Source organism: Pan troglodytes, chromosome 11 (assembly GCF_028858775.2).
Source record: "Pan troglodytes isolate AG18354 chromosome 11, NHGRI_mPanTro3-v2.0_pri, whole genome shotgun sequence".
Classification (NCBI taxonomy): domain Eukaryota; kingdom Metazoa; phylum Chordata; class Mammalia; order Primates; family Hominidae; genus Pan; species Pan troglodytes.
This window is the reverse complement of record NC_072409.2, coordinates 72,500,521-72,526,377: the sequence shown is the minus strand read 5'-3', so window position 1 is coordinate 72,526,377 and position 25,857 is coordinate 72,500,521. Positions and strand designations below refer to the sequence as shown.

The 25,857-nt window shown below is 43.8% G+C and overlaps 1 protein-coding gene across 1 annotated transcript; it reads left to right on the top strand.

Annotated features, from left to right (window-relative positions):
• Positions 1-1,490: 1,490 nt before the first annotated feature.
• Positions 1,491-7,702, top strand: LOC464935 (putative spermatogenesis-associated protein 31C2). Its single transcript, XM_016962305.4, is given in 6 exon segments — positions 1,491-1,741; positions 2,937-2,994; positions 3,563-3,623; positions 3,879-5,785; positions 5,788-5,964; positions 5,967-7,702. Coding segments are annotated over 6 exon segments (4,050 nt in total). The 5' UTR covers positions 1,491-1,510; the 3' UTR covers positions 7,583-7,702.
• The last annotated feature ends 18,155 nt before the right edge of the window (positions 7,703-25,857 follow it).

Here is a 25,857-nt window from a genome sequence, read left to right as displayed (position 1 = left end):
TGCCACACTGTGTACCACGCTGTTTTGATTGCTATAGCCTTAAAGTAAGTTTTGAAATCAGGAAGCATGAGTCCAACTTTATTCTTCTTATTCCAAATTGTTCAGGCTATTTGGACTTTCTTAACACTCCTTATAAATGTTAGGATACGTTTTTTGATTTCTGCAAAAAACATCATTAGAATTTAAACAGGGATTGCAACGAACCTGCAAATTGCTTTGGAAAGTATTGCCATCTTAAGAATATTAAATGTTGTAATCTGGCTGGGCGCCATGCCTCACGTCTGCAATCCCAGCACTTTGGAAGGCCAAGGCGGGTGGATCATGAGATCAAGAGATCAAGACCATCCTGACCAACATGGTGAAACCCCGTCTCAATTAAAAATACAAAAAGTAGCTGGGCGTGGTGGCACACGCCTGTAGCTCCAGCTACTCGGGAGGCTGAGGGAGGGGACTTGCTTGAACCCAGGAGGCAGAGGTTGCAGTGAGCCAAGATCGCACCACTGCACTCCAGCCTGGTAACACAGCGAGATTCTGTTTCAAAAAAAAAAAGGAAAACTGCATGTCCTGTACATGTACTCTGGAACTTAAAATAAATACTTAAGTACATAAATAAAATTTAAAAAAATTTAAAAAATCTTAATTGTATGTGGGTAGGTCCCTTCGATTGAAAGTGAGATAGAAGGCTGGCCACAGTGGCTCACACCTGTAATCCCAGCACTTTGGGAAGCCGAGGCGGGCGGATCACGAGGTCAGGAGATCGAGACCATCCTGGCTAACACTGCAAAACCCCGTCTCTACTAAAATACAAAAAGAAATTAGCCGGGCGTGGTGGCAGCGGACACCTGTAGTCCCAGCTACTCGGGAGGCTGAGGCAGGAGAATGGCTTGAACCCGGGAGGCGGAGCTTGCAGTGAGCCGAGATCACGCCACTGCACTCCAGCCTGGGTGACAGAGAGAGACTCCGTCTCAAAAAAATAAAAAAAGAAAAAAAAAATGAGATAGAAATAACTTTTTTAAACTTACTATTCAAAATTTGCAAAACTAAATAAGAGTAAAAGGAATTTACATTTTGTCCCTGGATTGATATAAGACAAAAACATTGCGTGGGAAAGCTGGAGTTGACGACGAACGAGATTCTGAGAATAAAAATCCCTGGTACATAGCCAAAATTTCAGAATCAACTTCAGATTTTCAAGGGCTATAAAGTAGGTAACTTCAAGCCACCATCTCCAACAGATAAAAGGAACCAGGTAATATCTGTGTTCCAGGGAGAAAGAATAGAAAACTGGCTGAGTTCTATCACTGACAAAACTTAGTGGGAAGGAGGGATCTGGAAGGTGGGAGGGTGGAGGGATCCCCAGCTTGGGGGGTGGGGAGGGGCTGTGCTTCAGCCTCTCCCTCCCACTGCCCCTCCCCCTCTCACTGCCCCTCCCCAACAAAAGAGTCCTTTGCGATGTGAAGCCCCAGCTCTGTGACGCAGGCCTGGGCCCCAGTCCCTAGTCTCCACAGGGATGCCCAGAGCTCAGTTGCTTGAAAGCAATGCGCCTATTCACATGGAGAATCTTCCCTTTCCTCTAAAATTACTTAGTGCCTCATCGCTAAACACCCCCAGCTCCACACCATGGGTGTTGGATATCTTCCTCACCTTGGTGTTTGCCCTGGGGTTCTTCTTCCTATTACTCCCCTACTTCTCTTACCTCCGTTGTGAGGACCCACCCTCACCATCGCCTGGGAAGAGAAAGGTAAGGAGCCCTCAGTCTGGACCCACAGAGCTTGATTCTCTCCTTTCTTTTTATTATTAGTTCCACTTTTCCAAATCTAGTGGAGAGATTTCTGCGATGGGAAGTCTCAGGAGAGACCAGAACATCATCCTTCCAGGGAGAGGCAGGGCAGCCAGGGGTTGGTAGGGGTAGATCGTGTACTGGGATTTCCAGGCCAAGCTCTCAGTCCATCTGTGGGGAAGCGCAGGAGGCGTCAAGGCAAAATCAAACCCGTGGGCTCAGTGGCCAGGACCGGTCATGAGACAGGGGAGGTCTCTGGTCATGAGACAGGTGAGGTCTCTGGTCATGAGACAGGGGAGGTCTCTGTCCGAGGCCAGGCCCTGAGCCCTGGCTCATCAGCCCCTTCCTGGGGCAGGTGACTCTGGGCCTAGCCTCCTCTGTGTGGGGTGATATGGGGCCTGTGCTGGGCCCCCGAGGGCCTCCCACCAGGCCCGGTGTCTTCTCTGGTCTCCTGGGAAGCAGAATCCTACCTGACAGCTCAGTGATGCCTGCGGGCCTGAGCCTGGGTGTTCCTGGAGCCGAGGAACAGGGACTGATGGCGTCCATGGTGGACCTCATATTGAAACTCCCTCCGTGTGTGTGTGTGTGTGTGTGTGTGTGTGTGTGTGTGTTATTTTTATTTATTTTATTTTATTTTTTGAGACGGAGTCTTGTTCTGTCACGTGTGCTGCAGTGAAATGGAGCAATATCGGCTACTGCAACCTTTGCTTCCTGAGTTCAAGGTATTCTCCTGTCTTAGCGTCCTGAGTAGCTGGGGATTACAGGCGCCCACCACCACGCCTGGCTAATTTTTGTATTTTTAGTAGAGACGGGGTTTCACCATGGCCAGGCTGGTCTCAAACTCCTGACCTCAGGTGATCCACCTGCCTCGGCCTCCCAAAGTGCTCAGATTATAGGCGTGAGCCACCGCTCCCGGCCCCCTCTTCCTGTTTTTATAAAAAGAAAAGCAGTTTATCATCCATTTAAACATGAGTGGGAGGAAGCACACAGAGCTCCCTGAGCAAGACAGAGCCATACAGTTCGTGAGTGCAGCGTGCTGCGGCTAGGCTGGGGGCAGAGAGGGAGAGCTGGTCCTAGATCCTCGCCATTTCTTGTTTCCCAGTGTCATCTTGTCTCCCCACATCATCTTGTCTCCCCACGTCATCGTGTCTCCCAGTGTCCAGTAGGGCAGAGGGGGAGGCCCAGAGGCAGGATGAAAAACCACAGTCTGAGAGGTAAGGCTCTGCCAGGGCACACTAGAGTTAATTTGATCTTGTCTGTCCCGGAGGGAACTGACTCTGAAGAAGTCAGTTGAAGAAGCCTGAGGTGGGGGCTCCTAGGAGGGAAATCAGAACCCCGGGTCCTTCTCAGATTCCATGCCGGAATGAAGCCATGGTGGGCCAGGGACTGGGCGTTACCCAGCAGGGGGCAGTGTGTGTGTCCTGGGGAGACCAATGCCTGCCTGGATGCAGAGAGGGGTGAGGGGGCCTCCCGCTCCCTGGGAACAGCTGTTCAACTCTGCTAAGGCTGATTCCTCTTTGAGACCACCCCAGTCCTTTCTCCCCACAGGGCAGTTGTGAGGACCGTGGGGGTGGAGGGTCTGTGTGTAGAAGTCCTTTGTGAATGACAAAGCCCTGTCCTCTATGCCTTGCTATTACCGTCGGGGCCATGTGGCTTTGGACATAGATGGGTGGATTCCAGGGTCTAATTCCCCAAGGTCTTCCCTAAAGAAACATACACTCAGCCTCCTGTGAGATCCCAGGCCCCTCCCTCATTGCCCTAACCCAGTCTCCTGATTTCCAGCTTGTAGAGAGTGCCCGAGAGGCCTGGAGGAGACTTGGGACCTGCTTTCACAACTGCAGAGGTGAGGCACTTCCCCTTCCCTGCATCCTTCCTACCAGGGCTGGGATGCCACCCCAGGGCCATAGGCAGCCTGGAGCTGACCTGGGATGGGGAGACCAGGGGGACAGAGGATGGGAGTAAAACCCTGGGGCGACGGGTAACAGGAGAATTGGGCGGTCAGGATGTGGGGTGGTGGAGGGGCTGTGGCCCTACCACCCACTCTGCCCTCCAAACCCACCTGCTTCTGGCTGCAGCTTGTGCCTCCTGGCTCCTGCAGCCTCCTGGGGACACACCTTGACAAAGGTGACTTTGGTCAGCTCTCTGGTCCAGACCCCCCAGGTGAGGTGGGCAAAAGAGCACCTGATGGAGCCTCCCGGTCCTCTCGTGAGCCTATGGAAGATGCTGCTCCCATTATCTACCCGTTAGCTTCCCCAGATCCTCGAATCAAGCATCCTCAGGATCTGGCTTCCACCCCATCACCAGGCCCAATGACCACCTCAGTCTCCTCCCTAAGTGCCTCCCAGCCACCAGAACCTTCCCTTCTCCTAGAACACCCCTCACCCAAGCCACCTGCACTTTTCTCTCACCCACCACACACCCCTGATCCTCTGGCCTGCTCTCCTCCTCCTCCAAAAGACTTCACTGCTCCTCCCCTGTGGGACTCCACTCTGATAACTCCATCTCACTGTGACTCAGTGGCACTTCCATTGGGCACCGTCCCTCAAAGCTTGTCTCCACATGAGGATTTGGCGGCTTCTGTCCCAGCCATCTCAGGCCTTGGCAGCTCAAACAGTCAAGTTTCTGCCTTCTCCTGGTGGCAGGAGACTACCAGAACCTGGTGCGTCTTCAATTCATCAGTCTAGCAAGATCATCTTTCCCGCCACCCACCAGAGACCTGTCAGATGGAAGCTGGTAGCCCGTTTTTGCTCAGCTCTGATGGCCAGAATGTTGTGGGGATACAAGTCACAGAAAGAGCCAAGGTCAACATTTGGGAAGAAAAGGAAAATGATGGATCATTTACAAACCAAATGACCCCAGAAAAGCACTTAAATTCTTTGGGGAATTTGGTTAAATCATTGGATGCTGAGCAGGACACCACAACCCCAAAATCCTTCTGGAACAAGAGAGAGAACTTGAAAGAACTGCCCAGTCCTCAGAAGTTCTCGGATCCTAGGCTTTTGCAGGAAAGTTTTCAGAAGAATTACAGCCAGCTTTTCTGGGGCCTCCCCTCTCTGTACAGAGAATCCCTGGTGGCTAATGCCTGGGTCACTGACTGGTCTTGCACTTTGCAGTCTCCTCCTTTCTTCAATCAAATTTCCAATGTCTGCCCAATTCAAAGGGAGACTACAATGTCCCCACTGCTTTTCCAGGCCCAGCCCCTGTCCCATCTGGGGCCTGAGTCCCAACCCTTTATTTCATCCACACCCCAATTCTGGCCCACACCTATGGCTCAGGCTGAGGCTCAGGCCCATCTTCAATCCTCTTTCCCAGTCCCATCTCCTACTTTTCCATCCCCGATTAAGAACACTGGAGTAGCTTGCCCTGCATCACAAAATAAAGTGCAAGCTCTCTCCCTATCTGAAACTCAGCACCCTGAATGGCCTTTGTTGAGGAAGCAACTTGAAGGTGGGTTGGCTTTACCCTCTAGGGTCCAAAAATCTCAGGACGTCTTTAGTGTCTCCACTCCTAACCTTCCCCAGGAAAGCTTGACATCCATTCTGCCTGAGAACTTTCCAGTCAGTCCTGAACTCCGGAGACAACTGGAGCAACACACGGGGCAACCTGGAAGGATCCAAGAGTCTCTGGATCTGATGCAGCTTCAGGATGAATCTCCAGGGACAAGTCAGGCCAAGGGCAAGCCCAGGCCCTGGCAGTCCTCCATGTCCACAGGCGAAAGCAGCAAGGAGACACAGAAGGTGAAGCTCCAGCTAGAGAGGGACCCGTGCCCACATTTGGGGCAAATTCTGGGTGAGACCCCACAAAATCTATCCAGGGGCATGGAAAGCTTCCCAGGGAAGGTTCTGGGGGCGACCTCTGAGGAGTCAGAAAGGAACTTGAGGAAGCCCTTGAGGAGTGACTCGGGAAGTGATTTATTAAGATGCACAGAGAGGAATCATATAGAAAACATCCTGAAAGCCCACATGGGCAGGAAGTTGGGCCAGATCAACGAGGGCTTGATCCCCGTGATGTGCGTTGATCCTGGCTTGCTGTCAACCAGGCTTTTCCCATGTCCAACACCCACATGAAAACCAACAATCTAGCTCCCCTGAAAAGTGGGAAAGCCTGTGTGAACACAGCCCAGGTGCTTTCCTTCCTTGAGCCGTGTACTCAGCAGGTGCTGGGAGCCCATATTGTGAGGTTTTGGGCCACAGGTGGGGTCTACCCCTCAGGGTCCTCAAGCCTATTCAGTGCCTTAAACTGGAAAAGATTTTGTCCTTGTGCAGTACACAGCTTGCTGGTCCCTCCTCAGCCACCTGTGAATCTGGGGCTGGCTCAAAAGTTGAGGTGGCCACGTTCCTTAGAGAGCCACCAATGGCAAGTCTGAGAAAGCAGGTGCTGACCAAAGCATCTGTTCATATGCCAGAGAGTCTTCAGGCCTCCTCACCTGCATGTAAGCAGTTCCAGAGGGCCCCATGAGGGATCCCATCTTGGAATGATCATGGGTCCTTGAAGGCTCCTACAGCTGGACAGGAGGGCAGATGGCCATCTAAGCCCCTCACGTACAGCCTCACAGGCAGCACCCAGCAGAGCAGGAGCTTAGGAGCCCAATCTTTGAGGGCTAGAGAGACCAGGGAGGCAGAGCCACAACCCAGAGTCCCCTTGGCAACCTGTATGATGGCAAACCTCCAAGCCACAAGTGAGGATGTCCATGGTTTCGAGGCTCCAGGGGCCAGCAAAAGCTCTCTACTCCCTAGAATGTCTGTCTCCCAAGATCCAAGAAAGCTGTGTCTTATGGAGGAGGTTGTTAGTGAATTTGAGCCTGGAATGGCCATGAAGTCAGAGACCCAGCCTCAAGTTTCTGCCGCTGTTGTGCTCCTTCCAGATGGGCAAGCATCTGTTCTGCCCCATGCTTCAGAGAATTTGGCTTCTCAAGTGCCCCAGCGCCATCTCCAGAGCATGCCTACTGGGAACATGCAGGCTTCCCAGGGGCTATGTGACCTCATGGCAGCCAGAAGGAGCAACCTGAGGCACAAGGAGCCCAGGAACCCAAACTGTCAAGGCTCATGCAAGAGCCAAAGCCCAATGTTTCCCCCTACTCACAAGAGTGAGAACTCTAGGAAGCCCAACTTAGAAAAACATGAAGAAATGTATCAAGGATTGAGGACTCCTCAACTTACCCCAGGCAGGAAGACAGAAGACACCCGTCAGAATGAAGGCGTCCAGCTACTGCCATCAAAGAAACAGCCTCCTTCAATAAGCCACTTTAGAGAAAACATCAAGCAACTTTTTCAGAGGGTTTTTTCAAAGAAAAAAAGGAAGCCAGCACCAGTCACTGCCGAGAGCCATAAAACAGTAAAAAACAGATCATGTGTGCACAGCAGCAGTGCTGAAGTGCAGGAGCTCATGACATCAGTTGGACAGATGCTGGAGGAGAAAATGTCACTTTGCCATGAGTGCCATGCCTCGAAGGTAAATCAGCAAAGACAGCAGTTTCAAGCCCCAGTCTGTGGGTTTCCCTGCAACCACAGGCACCCCTTCTACTCAGAACACATCAGAATGCTGAACTATGCAGCCAGCAGTCAACGAGCCACTCCCAAGAGCCAGAGTTGTCCCAACAGAGACAGGCAAATCAGAGATCAGCAGCCCTTGAAAAGTGTCTGGTGCAACAATGAGCAATGGGGCCTGTGACATCCCCAACTCTTGCTCCCCAAGAAAGCTGTATCCCCAGTCAGTCCCCCTCAGCATGGGCCAAAAATACCCGGTGCCTCCAGCCACCATCACCACTGTCCAAGGCACTGTCTTCTTCGGGGAGGTATCTAATTTGGTCAGTCACAAATTCTTTTTTAGCCTTCCCTAGAGAAAAACAAGTCCCCAAGAAAAAATTCACTCTATGTAGAGAAAAAGTATTTTCTCTCATGTTAGTACATGCAGAACATTTAATATTCCACAATATATATGGTTTTTTATTCATAAGAGGGTGATGGCTTTTATTTTTGCCATGCTTGGTGTGGGCTTGGTTTCTAGAAGCGACAGGACATGGAGGGATGCTGACAGTGGTGCTGTAAGCCCACCTTCATCCTGAGTTCCTTTAGTGAATCTTACGTTTCCGTAATACTGTCTTTACACAAACAACAAAAAATTCTAAAAACAAGATGAGAAAAACCTATGAAGATCCCACTCTGAAATAAGGTTCAACCCATCTTTCCACTACTTACTGTCTACCTCAAACTTTATGCAGCTGTAGGGAGAAGGTTTGCAGAGATGTCACAGGTCTGAACATCTCCATGCAGGCTCCCGGAAGTACCACAGCCGAGTAGCTTCATGTGTCACAAAATAGTGGAAGTTTGGGTGGGAGAGTGCTGGACCCTGAGTTGAGAAGAGGGAGAAGTCTTGACCCTGGGTATCCTGGTGGAGAATAGATAATGTCTGCCGCTGGGAAGCCCCTTCTCTCCCTGACAAAGGCTGGGATGGAGATGGGCCCTCTTAGCTCAACCAACATGTGAAGCACAGAGTCCCCATCCCACTGCCTCTCCATTTCTCACACTCTGGAGTGGTGGTGGTGGGGACAGACCTTCCAGCTCTGTGCATGTGTAGGTGGGGGGTGGGGGGTTGGGGGGGCGGCCTTCATGGAGGCTGCTGAGGGCGGTGAACTCCCCTACCCCAGATGAATGAATGACCCTGCTAGGAGGTCAGACCCTGCAAGGGCTGTAGGGGTATCAGGTGGAGTGGGCTCCAGGTGTACCCTCAATGCACTGGGCAGGTCTGAGGCCAGGCTCCCTGGACCCATCTGGGTGATGTGGTCACTCTCTGGGGGACTGTTGTCAGGCCCCAGCCACCCACCCTGAGCAGCACCGTCCCATCACAGGGCTGGACTTTGTGAGTCCTGAGACAGGACAGTACTGCCCAGGCCTGACAGACTGGGAGGACCCGTTAAGTCCTCCATCCCTAGACCAGCCTCCCACACAGCATGGACAGTCTCTTACATTTACCTTGAGGGCACTGACTGATCCTTCTCACTCTACAGCAACCAAGGCAGAGCTGAGGACCTGTGCCAGGCTGGGAGCCAGTCCCCTCCCTAAATGGGCCTGAGGGAAGCACCATCCCTGTCCCAATCCGCCACAAGTTTCAGCCCAGGAGACACATAGGGAAGGGACACATAGGCCTAGGACAGGGCCTCCCTGCTAGCTGACACTGGAAAAGTGGGACCTGGGAGAAGAGGGAGTGCAGGGCTGGCAGGGGATGCTCCAGGCCCATGGAGAGCTCAGGCTGCATCATGGGGCTGTCTCTCCTGGGCTGGAGGTTGTGCCCTCTGCAGGATCTGAGAAAGTCCAGTCCTGAGATGGGACAGCACTGCCCAGGGTGGGTGGCTGGGGCCCAACCGCAGTCCCCCAGGGAGTGACCGCATCACTCGGCCAGGGTGCAGGGAGCCTGGGCTGAGACCTGCCCAGTGCACTGAGGGTACACCTGGAGCCCACCCCACCTGATGCCCCCACAGCACTGACAGGGTCTGACCTCCCAGCATGCACCTGCCTCTCCCTGCACCCCAGCTGCCCACCCTGCCTGTTCCCTGGCTTTCTCCATCCTGTGCAGCCCATAGACTGTGACCATCTCACCGGCCACTCTGGCCCTTCCTTTGCCTTTGTCCTGTCAAAATCTCTGAGCAAGATCTCCCAGGTCCATCCAAACACATGCTTCGTCCACTTTTGACTGGGCCTTTGGGCACCACTGGCCCATCCGAGCTGTCCACAGGGCCTTCGATAATGTGCATTGCACCTGACATCTCCCAGCAGTGCTCAGCAGCCCCCGCACCAGGTACTTGCTGACCAGATCCTGGACATCAGGTCCTCCCTGACCACACCCTCACTGATTAAAACCCCATGACAATGCCCCACTAACCAGGCCCCCACTGCCAGGCCCACAATGACCAGGACCCTACTGACCAGGGCCTTACAGACCAGGGCCTCACTGACCAGGTCCTTACTGACAAGGCCTCACTGACCAGGTCCTTACTGACAAGGCCTCATTAATTAGTTTCCACTGATCATGATCCCATTGCCTGGCCCCACAGATGAGGCCCCGCTGACCAGGCCTCCAGGGAACAGGCTGCCACTTACCAGTCCCCTATTAAGCAGGCCCCAGGTGACCAGATGCCCCTGACTATGACCCTAGTGAGTAGGCCCCACTGAATGGGCACCCACTGCTCAGATCCCCGCTGACCAGGTCATCCTATTTTATATTATTGATATCGCAATTTACAATCTTTTTTTTTTTTTTTTGATGGAGTCTTGCTCTGTTACCCAGGCTGAAGTGCAGTGGTGCAATCTTGGCTCATTGCAAGCTCTGCCTCCCAGGTTCATGCCATTCTCCTGCCTCAGCCTCCTGAGTAGCTGGGCCTACAGGTGCCTGCCACCACGCCCGGCTAATTTTTTGTATTTTTAGTAGAGATGGGGTTTCACTATGTTAGCCAGAATGGTCTCTATCTCCTGACCTCGTGATCCACCTGCCTCAGCCTCCCAAAGTGCTGGGATTACAGGAGTGAGCCATCACACCTGGCCTATAATTGTTCTATTTTATTATTAGTCACTGTTGTTAATCTCTTACTGAGAGGTGACAGCATGCTGGCAGCCCTTGCAGCCCTCGCTCGCTCCCGGTGCCTCCTTGGCTTCGGCGCCCACTCTGGCCACACTTGAGGAGCCCTTCAGCCCGCCACTGCACTGTGGGAGCCCTCTCTGGGCTGGCCGAGGCTGGAGCTGGCTCCCTCAGCTTGCAGGGATGTGTGGAGGGAGAGGCATGGGTGGGAACCGGGGCTGTGCGTGGTGCTTGCAGGCCAGCGTGAGTTCCGGGTGGCGTAGGCTCAGCAGCCCCACACTCGGAGCAGCCAGCTGGCACCACCAACCCCAGGCAGTCAGGGGCTTAGCAGCTAGGCCAGCAGCTGCAGAGGGTGCACCGGCTCCCCCAGCAGTGCCAGCCCACCAGCGCTGCACTCAAATTCTCACCGGGCCTCAGCTGCCTCCCTGCGGGGCAGGGCTCGGGACCTGCAGCCTGCCATGCCCGAGCCTCCCCCAACCACCGTGGGCTCCTGCGTGGCCCGGGCCTCCCCAATGAGCACCGCCCCCTGCTCTGCAGCGCCTGGTCCCATCGACCACCCAAAGGCTGAGGAGTGCAGGCACATGGCATGGGACTGGCAGGCAGCTCCGCCTGTGGCCCCGGTGCAGGATCCACTGGGTGAAGCCAGCTGGGCTCCTGAGTCTAGTGGGGACTTGGAGAACCTTTATGTCTAGCTAAGGGATTGTAGATATACCAATCAGCACTCTGTGTCTAGCTCAAGGTTTGTAAACACACCAATCAGCACCCTGTCAAAACGGACCAATCAGCTCTCTGTAAAATGGACCAATCAGCTCTCTGTATCTAGCTAATCTGGTGGGGACTTGGAGAACCTTTATGTCTAGCTAAGGGATTGTAAATACACCAATCAGCACTCTGTGTCTAGCTCAAGGTTTGTAAACACACCAATCAGCACCCTGTCAAAATGGACTAATCAGCTCTCTGTAAAACGGACCAATCAGCTCTCTGTAAAATGGACCAATCAGCAGGATGTGGGTGGGGCCAGATAAGGGAATAAAAGCAGGCTGCCTGAGCCAGCAGTGGCAACCCACTTGGGTCCCCTTCCACATTGGAAGCTTTGTTCTTTCACTCTTTGCAATAAATCTTGCTGCTACTCACTCTTTGGGTCCACACTGCCTTTATGAGCTGTAACACTCACTGCAAAGGTCTGCAGCTTCACTCCTGAGGCCAGTGAGACCATGAACCCACTAGGAGGAACGAACAACTCCAGACGGGAGGCACGAACAACTCCAGACGTGCCGCCTTAAGAGCTGTAACACTCACCGCGAAGGTCTGCAGCTTCACTCCTGAAGCCAGTGAGACCACGAGCCCACCAGAAGGAAGAAACTCCAAACACGTCTGAATATCAGAAGGAAGAAACTCTGGACACATCACCTTTAAGAACTGTAACACTCACCATGAGGGTCCGCGGCTTCATTCTTGAAGTCAGTGAGACCAAGAACCCACCAATTCTGGACACATTACTCTGCCTACAAGTTAAACTTTATCATAGGTATATATGTATAGGAAAAATAGAATGTATACAGTTCAGTACTTTCTACAGTTTCAGGCATCCTACTGGGGGTCTTGGAACGGATCCCACATAGATAAGTGGGAAGCTACTGTATAATTAAATGTCTATATGATACCTATACTCAAATGTTGAAACAGTTCTTCAAATTTGGCATGTCCAGAATTCAACACATAATCTTCTTTCTTCCTGTCAAACTTGGCCCTGATCCAATGTTACCCACCCAAGTCCATCTATCTGCTCATGCCTTGATCCTTGAAATTACTTTGGACATTGTTCTTTCTCTCACACCTTGATACCTTTCTTTCCCTCCCACCTTGACATTACTTAACCAATCATTAAGTCTTGTCTATTTTACCCTTCCTCACTCTCTAAGACCATGATTAATTATCATGGCATTTTCCCTCCTCTTCATAGTTCTTGTGTAATTTTACATTTATTTGTGTGATTATTTTATTAATACCTGAATCGCATACACATCTGTTCTCTGATCACCAAATACCCCAGCAAATGTTTGTCACATAGAATGATTCAATGTATATTCTTAAATGAATGAATGTTCACAGGTAAAATTGATTGAATAAGATACTTCAGACTTTTAAAAAAATATATTAAATCCTGAATATTGATTCCCCCCCCAAAAAATAAAGTGAAAGTCCAAATGATTTCTCAGGTCTCGTCTTATTTATCTAATCTGTGTGTTTCCAAAAGGCTACCATAAACAGCAAAGAAAACACTCTCTCATCACGGACAGAGAAAAGTAACACAGGAAAAAGTGTGGGTGAAAACTCTCAAGGGGGGTCTAGGGGACACTTCTGCTGATGGTGAAGGTACAGAGCTGGATGTATTCACAGGGGAAAAACAAAAGATGACAACATGAAACCATGGCCCTCAGAGAATTCAAAAAGGGCTTATTAAAATATGAACTGAGTTTGAGAGTAAACCAAGCAAATCTATCCACTGAGGAAGAGAGCAACTTTCTAGAATTTTGAACAGGGATGAGCAAAAATAGAACAACCCAAAAGACTTACTACAAGAGCAGCAAGAAGGCAGGCACCTGTTTCAAGAAAGCCCAAATAAAGGGTTCCCCATATTTAGAGCCATTAAAAACTAGATTGGCAGACTTTCAAAAGATCAAAAATTTGGCAGGATGGGAGAAGGAGGATTTGCCAGATTAATATACCAACCACTGACAAGAAATCTGTCTATGTTAATTAAGCATATTTATATACATGTATGGTAAGAGTTCCTGTCCCATATATCACACAATCTAAGGACAGCTGGGAGAGGAGAATATAACAGTCTTACCATATTCTGTAGTATAGTGACATCTGGATAATGTAGTAATATCCAATATGAGTATTTCATTGCTACGCCACTAAATGTTAAACCATAAACAGCATCTTCCTTTCTTTTCAAGAGCTATTAGCTGAAAAGACCTGAAGATATAGCAAACATAGATGTTAACACATGAAAGAAGATCAATTAAAGAAGATTGAATATTCCTCATGGGCAAAGAATATAAAGTTAAGATTTTTTTTCCTTTTTTTAAAGTAATGTATGGAGAGAAATCTAAAAATCAAAAAACAAAAATTAAAAGCATAATTTTAAAAATCTAAAATTCAACCATGCAGCCATAAAAAAGAATGAAATCATGTCTTTTGCAGCAACATGGATGGAGCTGAAGGCCATCATCCTAACTGAATTAACTCAGAAACACAAAATCAAATACTGCATGTTCTCACTTATAAGTGAGAGATAAACAATGGATGCACATGGACATAAAGATGGAAATCATAGACACTGGGGGCTCCAAAGCGGGAAGGAGAAAGGGGGAAAAGGATTGAAAACTTACCTATTGGGAACAACATTCACTGCTTGGGTGATGTGTATACTAGCAGCCCAAACCTGACCATTACACAACATATCCATGCAAAAAATTTGCACATATACTCCCTGAATGCATAACAAGATTTTTAAAATTCAATCAGAAGTTTAAAAAGTAAAGCTGAGGAAATCTTCCAGGATGTGGAATGAGAGAGAATGAAAAAGAGAGGAGGGAGAGTGAGAGAGAAAGAAAGAAAAACAGAGAGAGAATCAACCTAAGAAGTAAAATATCTAATTAACAGAAATTCTAGTAAGAACAGAGAAAAGAAAGGGAAGATTACTATTAAAGCAATAAAAGAAAATTTCCCAGAGCTTGAGAGACAGAAACTTTAAAAGGATCCAAGAAATATCAACAGAAAATCCATGCTTAAAGACATTTTTGTGAAATTTCAAAGCAAAATGATAGAGAAATCCTACATCTTAGAAAGAGAATAAACAAAATACAGAATCTACAAAGGAACAAGAAAGTCATGCTCTTTCAAATTTTTCATTAGAAGTGGTAAAAACTAGAAGATGGTTGTGCAAGATTTTTTAAGTGCTGAAGGAAGATATTCTGATCCTGGAATTCTATATCCAGACAAATTTTTGGTAAACACAGAAGGAAAATAAATCTATTTTCTGACACTCGAAACCTCAGAAAATTTACTTACATTCTGCAGAAGATGGTAAAGCTATCCCCCAGCAAAACAATGGTAAAAATCAAGAAAAGATGTAAGATACAAAGAACTGTGCAACAAACCAAAATATGCATGAAAAGAAATCCCAGGATGACAGCCTGCAAAGCAATCTGTGCAAATTATAACCAAAGTCATTTAGATCCAGGATAACTTTATGAAAAAAAATTGGAATATATTTATTAAAGAAACTAAAGTGCCATAAAATATTATAGGTATTGTAAAGTAAGCACATATTTCTGCTCAAAAAAGCAAGAGGGCAATAATAATGCCCAGGAAAAAAAACTTTCAAAAAAGCAATGGCCTAATATAAAAGTAAAATAAAATCTAACTTTGGAACAATTGATGAAGTCTGAAATAGATCTCTTTTTTATTAATTTTCTTCATACTGAGTGATGATATTGGAACTGTATAGAATGAACACATATTGGCTCTCCAGTGTAATATTTACATAATAAAGGGGCAATATGTGCCATGGTCAAGGGAATTGTGATAGAATGCAAAGATGACAATCCACCTTCCTGTAAAAGCACACCACAACAATGTAACTTTATAACTATTCATAACAAGAATGGAGTCTACTTCCTTTCTTTTTGAATCTGGGCTAATTTTGTGAGTCCTTTTGACCCAAGGAATGCAGCCAAAGTAGCAGTGTGCCATTCATTTCCAAGCCCAGGTCTCAAGAGGCCTGGCCCGCTTCTGCTCTCTTTCTTCAAACCCTGACAGTAGCCTTGTGAACAGACCAAAGTAGCATGCTAGATGATAAGACACACATGGCCCATTTTCCTGCTTAACCCCAACCAACGTCCACCTACCTTCCAGAAGCAGAACTGCCCAGCTACACCCAGATGCTGGAATGGGCACAGCCAAGACCTGAACAACTGCCCAGTTAAGGCCAGCCCAAATTTTTGGCCCATGGAATTGTGAAGTAAAGAAATGGTTGCTGTCGGCCGGGCGCTGTGGCTCATGCCTGTAATCCTAGCACTTTGGGAAGCCAACGCGAGGCCAGGAGTTCGAGACCAGCTGACCAACATGCTGAAACCCCGTCTCCACTAAAACTTAAAAAAAAAACTAGCCGGGCATGGTGGCGCACGCCTGTAATCCCAGCTACTCAGGAGGCTGAGGCAGGAAAATCGCTTGAACCTGGGAGGTGGAGGTGGCAGTGAGCTAAGATCGCGCCATTGCACTCCAGTCTGGGCAACAGAGGGAGACTCTAGCTCAAAAAAAAAAAAAAAAAGAAAAAAGAAAAGAAAATTTACCAGACTTAGTTTTTGAAAAACACTATATTTTTGACCTAAAGTACAGTTGGTTTGGGGAATCTTTTTGTCTCTTACTTTTATAAAAAAGAAAAGTTATTAAAGTCATGTGTAAATAGGTAACAGAACTAATATAATAAAAGAAATTTCATTGTTTCACCTTTTCCCATCCTAGCCTGTCTGCAGAAGCAACCTATATGTTTCTTGTTATATCTCTAAGTAAACATGTATAGACCAAAAATTCTTGAGTTTTTACCTTGAAAATTTATTTGTACATGTATTCTTCCTAGTGTGACAGATAACAGATGATATGAGGATTGAGCTCCTTTACTGCATTTCCCACCTTGATTTCTCCCCATCTTCCTAATTTTTTGATAATACTATTATGATTTCTCATTTGTTTCCTTTATAAATATATATTTTCATATAACCTGTTTCTTATTTTTTAATTTTAGACCATATCTCTTGACTCCCTACTTTATGTTAAACTCCCACTCTTTTTTCCACCTGTCCTTTCCTCTTTTGCCTCCCAGCTTCTGATAGATGCATTTTCATAAGACTGTTAACATTTTAATTTCATTCTATAACTACAATTAAGTCATCTATACCTTGTGGGTAATTCCAGATGTTGAAAATTAATAAGTTCCATTCAAATTTTCTAATTTTAAATAATAGTTAATATTTATTGAGTACTTACAGTGTGCCAGGCACCATTCATTTCTATACATGCAATAACTCAAATTTCTTTATATATATATCTACATATATTAATCTTCAAACAACACAATGAGGTAGATAGTATATTTTACTTATGCTACCGTGCCCAGCCTAAGTCTGGTAAATTTTCCTAATCTTCCTAACCTAAAGAAATATAAGTATTAGTAAACTATTTAAATATTTGCTTACAGGGAATTTAGAAAACTAAAATTTTGGAGCCTAAGTGGGGTACATTTTATGTCAAAAAGAAAAAAAAAAGGAAGACCCTGTCTCCTCTGCCTCATGCTTACCTTACCTTGCCCTCATTTCCTAAAACCTGTGCAGTCTTTCTCCTCCTATTTGTCTCTCCTACATCCTACAGATGTTACTGTCTCCCACATTCATGCTCTGCAGTACAATGAAAAGAGCATCAACTTGGAATAAGACATCGAGTTTAAATAGCTTTGCTACTTGTGCTCTGTGTGGCTATGCTCAAGCTAACTTCTCTTAATGCAAAAGCAACACCTCCCTCCCTGGCTAACTTTCAGGATTAAATAAATAAAATAGTATACTAGGATGCACATATATATGGATGGACTATCTTGAACATAGAAATTATTCAATAAATAGACATTCCCAGGTTGGAGAAAGACAATAGAGAGAGTACAGTAACACAACCAGAACAAAAATTGCTAAAATTCCATCTACTACCTTTTCTATTACCTTCTGTAATCCTAAACCCCTCTCAATCCAAGAACTGAGGGAAACTCCAGAACACTTCTGTAGTCACTGGCAAAACTAACCACAGGTATCTGCAAATCTTCCCCAAAGTTCATGGGCAGCTTTATCTCTTTAAAAAAGCTCACATTTAAGGATAAAATGGGCTCATCTTTTTATAAAACATTTTGAAAGTATTCATTAGAAGGGTAAAAAGTACTAAGAGATATAATATTTATTCTAAAATAGGATCATTGGCAGATGTCTAATTCTAGTGCAGTAAAATAAATGGACAATAATCTCAAATGTAAGACCAGAGAAAACATTACTTGCTCAGCCTTTTAGAATGCTGATTGACTGCTTAAGAACAGACACTCAGATCCATAAAAACAGGGGTCCTTAAGGAATTGTGGTTTCAAAATGCCTTAAAGAAATGCTAAAAGGAGTCCTTCAAGGTGAAATGAAAGAATACTAACAACATGAAAACATACGAAAGTACAAAATTATCTGTAAAGGTAAAAATATAGACCAGGTACAGTGGCTCATGTGTATAATCCCAGCACTTTGAGAAGCTGAGGCGGGAGAACTGCTTCAAGCTAGGACTTCAAGACCAGCCTGAGCAACAAAGCAAGATCCGGTCTCTACAAAAAAGATTTAAAACTTATCTGGGCCATACAATGTGTACCAGTAGTACTAGCTACTCAGGAGGCTGAGGCAGAAGTATTGCTTGAGCCTAGGAGCTGGAGGCTGGAGTGAGCTGTGATCACATCATTATACTCCAGCCTGGACAGCAGAACAGACCTTGTCTCAAAAGAAAAAAAAAGGTAAGAATATAGTCAAATTCAGAATACTCTAATATTTTAAGGGTGGTGCCTAAATCACTTTTAACTTTAGGATAAAGGTTAAAAGACAAAAATATTAAAATAACTACAGCTACAAAAATTTGTTAAGCAATACACAGTATAAAAAGATGTAAATTGGGCCAGGCGCAGTGGCTCACGCCTGTAATCCCAGCACTTTGGGAGGCTGAGGCGGGTGGATCATGAGGTCAGGAGATCAAGACCATCCCGGATAACACAGTGAAACCCCATCTCTACTAAAAATACAAAAAATTAGCCGGGCGTGGTGGTGGGTGCCTGTAGTCCCAGCTACTCAGGAGGCTGAGGCAGGAGAATGGCATGAACCTGGGAGGCGGAGCTTGCAATGAGCCAAGATTGAGCCACTGCACTCCCTCCTGGGTGACAGAGAAAGATTCCGTCAAAAAAAAAAAAAAAAAAAAAAAAGATTGTAAATTGTGATATCAATAATATAAAATGCAGGGAGAGAAAAAGTTAGTGTAGAGATTTCATATGCAGTTGAAGTTGTTATCAGCTTAAAATAGACTGTTATAACTATGAGTTGTTTTATGTACAATTCATGGTAACCACAAAGAAAATATCTACAGTAGGTACACTAAAAGCAAAGAGAAAGGTATCAAATCATAACACTATAAAAAACTGTCAAATCACAAAAGAAAACAGCAAGACAGGAAGAAAGGCACAAAGAATCTACAAAATAGTCAGAAAACAATCAACAAAATGGCAACGGCAGGTCTTTACCTATCGATAATTACTTTAAATGTAAATCAATTAAATTCTCCAATTAAAAGACATAAAGTGATTGAATGGTTAAAAAAATGAAAAGATTCAACTAATGAGAGTCTACAACAGATTCACATTAGTATTAATGACATGCATAGGATAAAAGTGAAGAAATGGGAAAAATGCAAATGGTAACCAAAAGAGAGCCAGGGTAACTATACTTAATATGCAAAATAAACTTTAAGTCAAAAACTGTCACAACAAACAAAGAAGGCCATTATACAATGATAAAGGGGTCAATTCATCCAGAAGATGTAACAATAATAAACATATATGCACCCAACATCAAACCACCTAGGTAAATAAAGCAAATATTAATAAAACTGAAGGGATACATAGGCAGAAATACAATAATAGTAGGAAACTTCAATATCCCACTTTCAACAATGGATAGATTGCCCAAGCAAAAAAATCAGTAAGGAAACAGCAGACTTGAACACTACAGACTAAATGATCCTAAACGATATATGCTAAACATTGCATCCAACAACAACAGAATACACATTCTTTTCAAGCATACATGAGTCATTCTCCAGGATAGGTTATATGTTACCCCACAAAACAATTCTTAACAAATTTAAGAAAATTGAAATCATATCAAGTATCTTTCCCAACCACAACGGTATGCAATTTAGAAATCAATAACAGTAGTAAAATTGGAAAATTTCACAAAATGTGAAAATTAAACAAACTTCTAAACAACCAGTAGATCAAATGAAAAATCAAAAAAAGAAATAAGGAAAAATATTTTGAAACAAATAAAAATGGAAACACAAGATACCGAACTTAGGAGATCCAGCAAAAACAGTTCTAAGAGGGAAATTTATAATAATAAGTATCTACATTGAGAAAAAAGAGAGATCTCAAATAAACAGCCTAACTATACTCTCCAGGTAACAAGAAGAAGAGGAAAAAACTGAGCCCAAAGTTTATAGAAGGAAGGAAATAATAAAAGAAAAGAGCAGAAACAGAGACTAGAAAAATAGAAAAGATTAATGAAACTAAGACTTGATCTTTTTGAAAATACAAACAAAATTGAGACAACCTCTAGCTAAACTAAGATAAAAGAGAAAGGACTCAAAATTATAAATGAAAGAGGAGGTCCGGCACAGTGGCTCATGCCTGTAATCCCAGGACTTTGGGAGGCCAAGAGGGGCAGATCACTTGAGGTCAGCAGTTTGAGACCAAACTGGCCAACATGGCAAAACCCTGTCTCTACTAAAAATACAAAAAAAAGTAGCCAGGCATAGTAGTGCCCACCTGTAATCTCAGCTACTCCAGTGGCTGAGGCAGGAGAATCTCTTGAACCTGGGAGGCAGAGATTGCAGTGAGCCAAGATCATGCCAAGGCACTCCAGCCTGGGTGACAAGAGTGAGACTCCATCTTAAATAAATAAATAAATGAAAGAGAAGGCATCGTAACTGACATACAGAAATACAAAAGAGCGTAACAGACTACTAAAACAATTATATGCCAATAAAGTGGTTAATTTAGAAGAAATGAATAAATTCATAGAAACATACAACTTATTGCCAGGCACAATGGCTCACACCTGTAATCCTAGCACTTTGGGAGGCCGAGGCAGGCAGATCACAAGGTCAGGAGATCAAGACCATCCTGGCTAACACAGTGAAACCCCATCTCTACTAAAAATACAAAAAGTTAGCCAGGCGTGGTGGCATGTGCCTGTAGTCCCAGCTACTCAGGAGGCTGAGGCAGGAGAATGGCGTGAACCCGGTAGGCAGAGCTTGCAGTGAGCCGAGATCGTGCCACTGCACTCCAGCCTGGGTGACAGAAAGAGACTCCATCTCAAAAAAAAAAAAAGAAAAAGAAAAGAAAAGAAACATACAACTTACCAAGGCTGAATAACAAAGAAATAGAAAATCTGAACAGACCAATAACAAGTAAGGAGACTGAATCAATAAAAAATACCTCCCAACAATGAAAAGCCTAGGGCCTGATGGCTTCACAACTGAATTCAAGCAAACATTTAAAGAATAATTGACACCAATATTTCTCAATCTCTTCCAAAAACTGAGTAGTAGGGAATACTTCCAAACTCATTTTATGAGGCCTGCATTACCCTGACACCAGTGCCAGGCAAAGACACTACAAGAATAGACAAATACAGGCCAATATCCTTCATGAACTCAGATGCAAAAATCTTTAACAAAATACTAGCAAGTTAAATTCAACAGCACAATTAAAGGATCATATATCATGATCAAGTGGAGTTTATCCTTGGGATACAAAGATGGTTTGACGTACACAAATTAATAAATGTGATATACCACAATAATGACATGACCATGTCAATAGATGCAGAAAAGACATTTAACAAAATCCAAAATCTTTTTATGAAAAAAAAACTCACAACAAATTAGGTATAGAAAGAAGGTACTTCAACATAATAAAGGTCATATATGACAAATCCACAACTAATATCATGCTCCACAGTGAAAAGCTCAAAGCTTTTCCTCTAAGATCAGGAATAAGACAAGGATGCCCACCTGCTCTCAACACCCTTATTCAACATAGTACTAAAAGTACTAATGAGAGAATCAGAGAAGGAAAAGAAACAAAAGGAACTCTAACTTGGAAAAGAAGAAGTAAAACGGTCTCTGTTTGCAGATGACATGACCTTATATACAGAAAACCCTAAAGACTCCACACAAAAACTGTTAGAACTAATAAATTCAGTAAGATACAAAGTTAGCATACAAAAATCAGTTGCATTTCTATACACTAAAAATAAACTATCCCAAAAAGAAATTAAGAAAATATCCCATTTATATATTGTGATATATCCCAATATATCACATTTATTAATAGCATCAAAAAATAAAACACTTAGGAATAAATATAACCAAGGAGGTGAAAGATCTATACCTTGAAAACTATAAGATATTGATTAAAGAAATTGAAGAAGACAAATAAATGGAAAGTTATCCATGTTCATGGATTGAAAGAATCAATACTGTTAAAATGTCCATATTATCTAAAGTGATCCACAGATTCAACGCAATCCCTATCAAAATCCCAATGGCATTTTTCACAGAAATAGAAAAAAAATCCTAAAATTGATATGAAATCACAAAAGACCCAGAATCAACAAAGCCATCTTAAGCAAGAAAAGGAAAGCTAGAGGTATCACACTATCTGATTTCAAAATATATTAAAACATTAGACCTGAAACTGTAAAACCACTAGAAGAAAACATATGTAAAAATATTTTGACACTGGTCTTGGCATTGATTCTTTTGATATGACCCCAAAAGCATGGGCAACTAAAGCAAAAATAGGCAAATGAGATTGCATCAAACTAAAAGGCTTCTGCACAGCAAAGGTAACAATCAACAGAATGAAGAGACGACCTATAAAATGGGAAAAAATACTTGGAAACCACACATTTGATAAGAGGTTAATATCACAAATACATAAAGAATTCAAATAACTCAATAGCAAGAAAACAACTTGATTTTAAAATGAGCAAAGGGCCTGAATGGACATTTCTCAAAAGAAGACGTACAAATGGTCAATAGGTATATAAAAAATGCTCATCACCACTAATCAACAGAGAAATGCAAATGAATACCACAGTGCAGTGTCACCTCACATCTAAGGTGATAATTAATACCCTTTAGAATGGGTATTATCAAAAATATAAAAGATGACAAGTGTTGGCAAGGATGTAAAGAAAAAGAAGCCCTTATACAATATTGATGATAAGGTAAATTGGTATAGCCCTTATGGAAAACAGTATAGAGACTCCTCAAAATACTACAAATAGAACTACCATAGGATCCAGCAATCTTGCTTCTGGGTATATATCCAAAGGAAATGAAATCAGTATGTCAAAGAGATATCTACACTCTATGTTTATTGCAGCATTATTCATAATGGCCAAGATATGGAAACTATCCAAGTGTCTGTAGATGGGTGAATAAAGAAAATGTATATACAAACAACAAAATATTATTCCACCTTTAAAAACTGTGCCATCTGCAACAACATGAATGAATCTGGAGAGCATTGTGCTAAGTGAAATAAGCCAAGCACAGAAAGACAAATACTGCATGATCTCACTTACATGTGGAATCTAACAAAGCTGAACTCATAGAAGCAGAGGGTAGAATATTGGTTGCCAGACTTGGGGGTTGGGGAAATAGAGAGAAATTGGTCAAAGGGTACAAAGTATCAAGTATGCAGGATGTGTTAAGTTCTAGAAATCTAATGTACAGCATGGTGACTACAGTCAATAATACTGTATTAAACAGTTAAAATTTTCTAAGAGAGTAGATCTTAATGTTCTCACCACACATACACAAAATAACTATGTGAGGCGATAGATATGTTAATTAGCTTGATAGGGTTTATCATTTCACAATGTAGATATAATCAAAACATTACATTGCATTCCTTAAGTACATACAATTTTTCTTTGTCAGTTATTCCTCAAAACAGCTAGAAAAATGTTTAAGATAAATGAATCAATTTTTTAAAATAACAAACCCTTGGGCTGCATGCATCAAAAAATGTGAAAAAAATAAAAAGAGAGACTCTTTTAAAATCCAAAAAGCAATGATGAATGAAATGTGTAAGTTTCATTTTATCAGCGTTACTCAAATATTTGAACTTAAATGTGAATGGAGGAGGCAGAGAATCCACAATGGTGAATTAGCTCAGGAGACCCACTCCTCAGCAAAAAAACAATTTAACTAGTGAAAATTCTAAAAAGTAATTCCTGAAAGTTTCTGCAAATTGTCCCAGGGGCATAAGCAAACAGAGAAATATTCATTGAAGAAAATATACTAAATCTCAGTAAGAACTGCAAGAGTCTGTTGGTTTTGAGCCAGGACTCACTCATTATGTGCCCTCTCCCCTAGCTTCCAGTCTAGGGCTATAGTTCCATCCCATGCAGGCTGCTAGTGTTTCTCATATCCCTTAGCCCCATGTTTCAGAAATTCTTCTTTGGCTGGTACAGTCAAGAGGAGCAGGTCCCTTTCTCAACTAGCCCCTACTCTTAGGGCGGAAGCTCTACCCCAGGAGCAAGAGGCCAAGAAAACTGGGGCCTCAACCACCACACCACAGCTCACTCATAAAATGGAGATTCTATGTAAAAATAACAGTGGTTGCCACCTCCCCTCGCACACAGATACGGTAGTGGGGAAAGGGTCACTGTGGACAAGCAAGTCCCTGTCCTTATACCTAGTGCAGCAGCTCAGGGGTTCTGACCATGTACAAAGGCAGACAATAGGGGCAAAATGCTCTACAACTCTGCTTGACGGGACTGATTTATTTAGAACAAAGAGTGGAGAACTACATGCCTAAGGGTGTGGCTGTGTTACAATAAGACTTTATTTACAAACACAGGTGATGTTAGAATTAAAACCAGATGTTCAAATGAAAATTTATACATGAAAGTTTACGGCAACACTATTCACAATAGCCAAAAGAAGGAAACAACCCAATGTCCAACAACTGACGAATGAGTAAACAAGATATGGTATATCATACAATGGAATATTATTTGGCAAAAAAAAAATGAAGTACTAATATGTGCTACAACCGGGATTAAACTGGAAAATTGTACTAAATCAAAGAAGCCAGTCATCACCAAAGGCTACAAATTATATGATTCCATTTATATATACGAAATGCCCAGAATAAGCAAATCTATAGAGACAGAAAGTAGATTAATGGTAGCTTAAGGATGGTGGGGAGGAGATGAGGGAATGGAGAGTGACTGCTAATAAGTACAGAATTTCTTTAGGGAAAATAAGTTGAAAATATTCTAAAATTATACTTAGGTGATTGTTATACAGCCCTGTGAATATGCTAAAAAAACCCACTGAATTGTATACTTTAAATGGGTTAATGTTATGGTATATGAATTATATCTCAATAAATATGTTTGTATAAAAAGAATTTATACTGACTTAAGTCATATTCCAATAGTTACTTTTTAAACTATCTGCAATGTCATTTTTTTATAACATGTTTCTTCTAGAAGTGGAAAATATACCATCTTTATTTAACGTATGAGTCTGTTTACCAGAGTTTTGAAAAGGCTAAATAGATTAAAGGAAAAAGATGTGAATGGGGCAGGGTAAGAAAAGGTTAAAGCAGAAAGTAGATTTTCTTCCTAGTAAGAGCCTGCAAAATCTCACCCATCCTCACTCCCACTGCTCCTACCATGGCCTTGGCTAATCTTGGGCCCCACTCTCTGCCCCATAAACAGAAATTCATTCCAGCTGGTTAAAAAGTATGAAACTGTACAAAGGTAATCAGACCCTCAGATGTTAGTACACTTATGTCTCTATGCACCTGATTATCCTGACAGACTGACCTCTCCCAACATTCCAGGAGCCCTTTGCTTGCCCCCAGAAGGTCATCTGTCTTCTGTAAAATGCTTAGGTATACTATTTTCCAAAGGTCAGTTGGATGTGGTTTCCCTGTGATCACTCCAGCCTACGAATATAAAAATTCCACAGGAAAACCAAACTTGTCAATTTATGGATATTGACAATCACATACCTTTTAAAGTATTTATTTGCAATTTTTTACATTAAACATAGGGTTTCTATATAGAATGTTAAACACATGTGCCCTATTTGTTTTGAGTATGTCATAGAAGCGACTTTTTGTTTAATTATATTTCATCAAGAAATATTTCTTTTTTTTTTCTTTTTTTTTAAGATGGGGTCTCACTCTGTCACCCAGGCTGGAGTGTACTGGCGAGATCTCAGCTCACTGCAACCTCCACCTCCCAGGTTCAAGTGATTCTCATGCCTCAGCTTCCAGAGTAGCTGGGACTACAGGCGTGCACCACCATGCCTGGCTAATTTTTGTATTTTTAGTAGAGATAGGGTTTCACCATGTTGGCCAGGCTGGTCTCAAACTCCTGATCTCGGGTGACCCGCCCACCTTGGCCTCCCAAAGTGGGATTACAGGCATGAGCCACCATGCCCGGCCTCATCAAAAAATATTTCAATATTCCAGTTCTATATTTAAATAAGACTTTCTGTGACCATATTTTTTAACTACTTGAAGTTACATTACCTAAAAAACAGTTTGGCAAGAGCCCTCA